General features: G+C 49.6%; 1 protein-coding gene across 1 annotated transcript; it reads right to left on the reverse strand.

The window, feature by feature from the left end:
- Positions 1-157: 157 nt before the first annotated feature.
- LOC108731494 (uncharacterized) lies at positions 158-2,347 on the reverse strand (the record flags this gene model as incomplete). The annotated part of the gene is made up of 2 exons (XM_018461846.1): positions 1,331-2,347; positions 158-1,211 (listed from the first exon to the last, which is right to left on the reverse strand). Coding segments are annotated over exons 1-2 (2,071 nt in total), but the record flags the coding sequence as incomplete, so codon positions are not given.
- Positions 2,348-2,815: the final 468 nt, after the last annotated feature.

The following is a 2,815-nucleotide window of genomic DNA, read 5'->3' on the forward strand; positions in this document are numbered from 1 at the left end:
ATTCCGAGATTGGTTTTTTGTGATCCGTTAAACACGACGCGTAGTTTCGTCGTTGAGCTAGAGTTTTTAATAACACCGTGATGCAGCAGAAAGAACTCGCGTCGCGAAGAGTCTAGAGAGCCTGAAAGGTGCATATGATCCAGCTCAAGATACTCACGTAAGAATTCCGCGTATGCAGTTTTGAGGGATGCGTGTGATTCGAAGCGTGTTTCCATGCGACGCAGCATCCTGAACGCTGGAGCACGAGAGTCACCGAAATCACTCACACTTTGTCGGAACGGCAACCGAACTACGAACCACCCGTGAGCGTCACGAGAGTGAGTCGTTGTGAAGTGAAGTTCACACTGAGCTTCTTCCGGTGTGCATGTAGGATTAGGCGATGGCACGATTTCTTCTTGTTGCCAAAACCGTTGGAGTAGATCGAGAAGTTCACAATCGAGAGAGCACTGAAATCCGTTGATTGCGTCTTGCGAGAGACGATCGTTATCGTTGGAGAGTTGTCCGGATAATATCCATCCGAGAGCGGTCTTTTGCGCGATCGGTGATTCGCCGTTTCCGCGGCGAATGCCACTTTCGAGAATTTGCGCGTAGACACTTGCACCGAGAACTAAATCAATTTTTCCTGGCATTGAGAAGTTCGGGTCCGCAAGGCGGAGTCCGTCGATGTGTGGCCAGTGAGTGGATGCAATTTTCGTGGGTGGCAAGTAGGCGGTGAGTTTCGGCAGTATGAGAGCTTCCAGGTTGATATAGAATGCCGAATTGATCCGCGAGATAATTTCGAGAGAGACTCGTCCGTTTGAGACATCGGAGCGTTGTGCGCCGATTCCGAGAATCGGGACGGACGCTGGCTTACGTGATAACTTTAGAAGCTGCGCAGCGGACTCGGAGATAAACGATGCTTCTGATCCTTGATCGAGTAATGCCCGTAGCTGGAATCGTTCTCCAGTTCGAGAGATAGCCGTAACTAAAGCGGTAGCAAGGAGCACTGGAGTGCGTTTAATTATGCGTGATTGTGCAATATGACTGCACGTGTGAGAAGCGCCGAATTGTTGGTTGGTTTGAGATGCTCCAGAGTTGTCCGTGGTAGGGCCGCTAGCCGACGGGACGGAGACTGCCGTCGTAGTGGAGGCGTCGGATTCGACCGTAGCTACATGCAACGTTGAGTGATGTTGCTTGCGACAGAACCGACAGCGTTTCGAAGTTCGACATGCCTTGAGGTAATGAGGTCCGAGACAATTGAAACACAGATTTTTTGCAACGACAACCTCGCGTCATTGATTCACAGTCTTCTCGAGGTATTTCGGGCACGCGATATAATGTCCCGAGCTACACACTGCACACTGTTGTACGGCAGCGGTAGCGGCGTATGCTCGTGCATTTGACTGCGAACATACTGACGTAGCATTTGAAGCTGGTTGCTTAACCATTTAAGCATCACGACTCGTTCGATTGATTCCAGTGTTTGCACGCGTCCTACCAGAAACTGTTCTAGCTCACCGAAGGACGGAGATGTAGATTTTGCACCGAGAGTTTTCTCCCATTCCTTCAATGATTCGACGTCGAGCTTACGTACGATCACGAAGACGATAATGTGGTCCCAGGATTTTACTGGACATTCGAGAGCTTCGAGGGCGTCGAGCGCCTCTTTCACATCGCCAAGAAGTCTCTTGATTTCTGCTGCACTTACCGTTTTCAATTTGCGAATCGCCAATAAGGCGGATAGTTGCGCGTCGATCTGAACTCGTTTATTATCGTAGCGCGTTACGAGAATTTCCCATGAGCGTTTAAGATTTTCACTAGTGATGGGAATGTTCTTCAAATGTTGCGCTGGTTCACCGGTTAGACTCATTTTTAAGTAATGGAGCTTTTCGACAGCCGAGAGATCGTTGTTTTCCATGACGATGGACTTGAAGAGATCTCGAAAGGAGCTCCACTGAACGTAGTCGCCGGAAAACTTCGGTAAGTCGATGCGCGGTAATCGTCGAGAGTGAGATCCTGTCGGCGACTTAGTTGCATTGGTAACGGTAGCCTCATGCTGCGCTTTGCGATCTAACTGGTCCAGCATATCGAGCATAAATCCGTGCGCTTCATGGTATTTATCTTCACAGAGAGAGTACACGTTCTCGGTAACGTATGGAAGCTGCTCTACCTCGGCATGCTTGGCTTTGATCAAGTTGTCATGATACACGATGAATTTCTCCCAATTGACCTTGAGAGAGCCTATTCGACTTTGGACCGCGCCGCGAGTGATCCGTGCAGCTCCGAGCTTATTGAGATTGTCGACAGAACGAGAGATGAGCCCAAAGAGATCGTTCTGTCGAGCAATGACGTCAGTTACAGTGGTCATTTTCGAGAATGTCGAGACGAACTTGAGATATACACAATTCACAAAGGTTCACTGATTTAATTGTCCACGTGGCAAATCCCACTTGCACGCGCGAACGTAGAGAGTACGCGAAAACCGCGAATAGAGTTTGTCTTATGCGACTGAGCGCGAGCGAAACGTATTAGAGCGAGAGAATCGCGTTAGAGCGAGAGAATCGCGTTAGAGCGAGAGAATCGCGTTAGAGCGAGAGAATCGCATTAGAGCGAGAGCGGCTCAGCAGGCACCGATACACTAACACCTCTGATAACAAAATTCGCGAACTCCGATCATCCGGCTCGAAGGACCAGCAATGTTGCGAGAAGAAAGTGGTACCGGAAACCAGGTCCGCTGGTGACGGTCGGAATTGTACGCGAGCGATCACGAGGAGTCAGAAGGTGTCGAAAAGAAGAGAGTCGGAGCGATATACAATGCGATGTGCTGCTGAGCTTT

This window comes from Mycetomoellerius zeteki, unplaced genomic scaffold (assembly GCF_001594055.1).
Source record: "Mycetomoellerius zeteki isolate Tzet28-1 unplaced genomic scaffold, Tzet1.0 scaffold1301, whole genome shotgun sequence".
Classification (NCBI taxonomy): Eukaryota; Metazoa; Arthropoda; class Insecta; order Hymenoptera; family Formicidae; genus Mycetomoellerius; species Mycetomoellerius zeteki.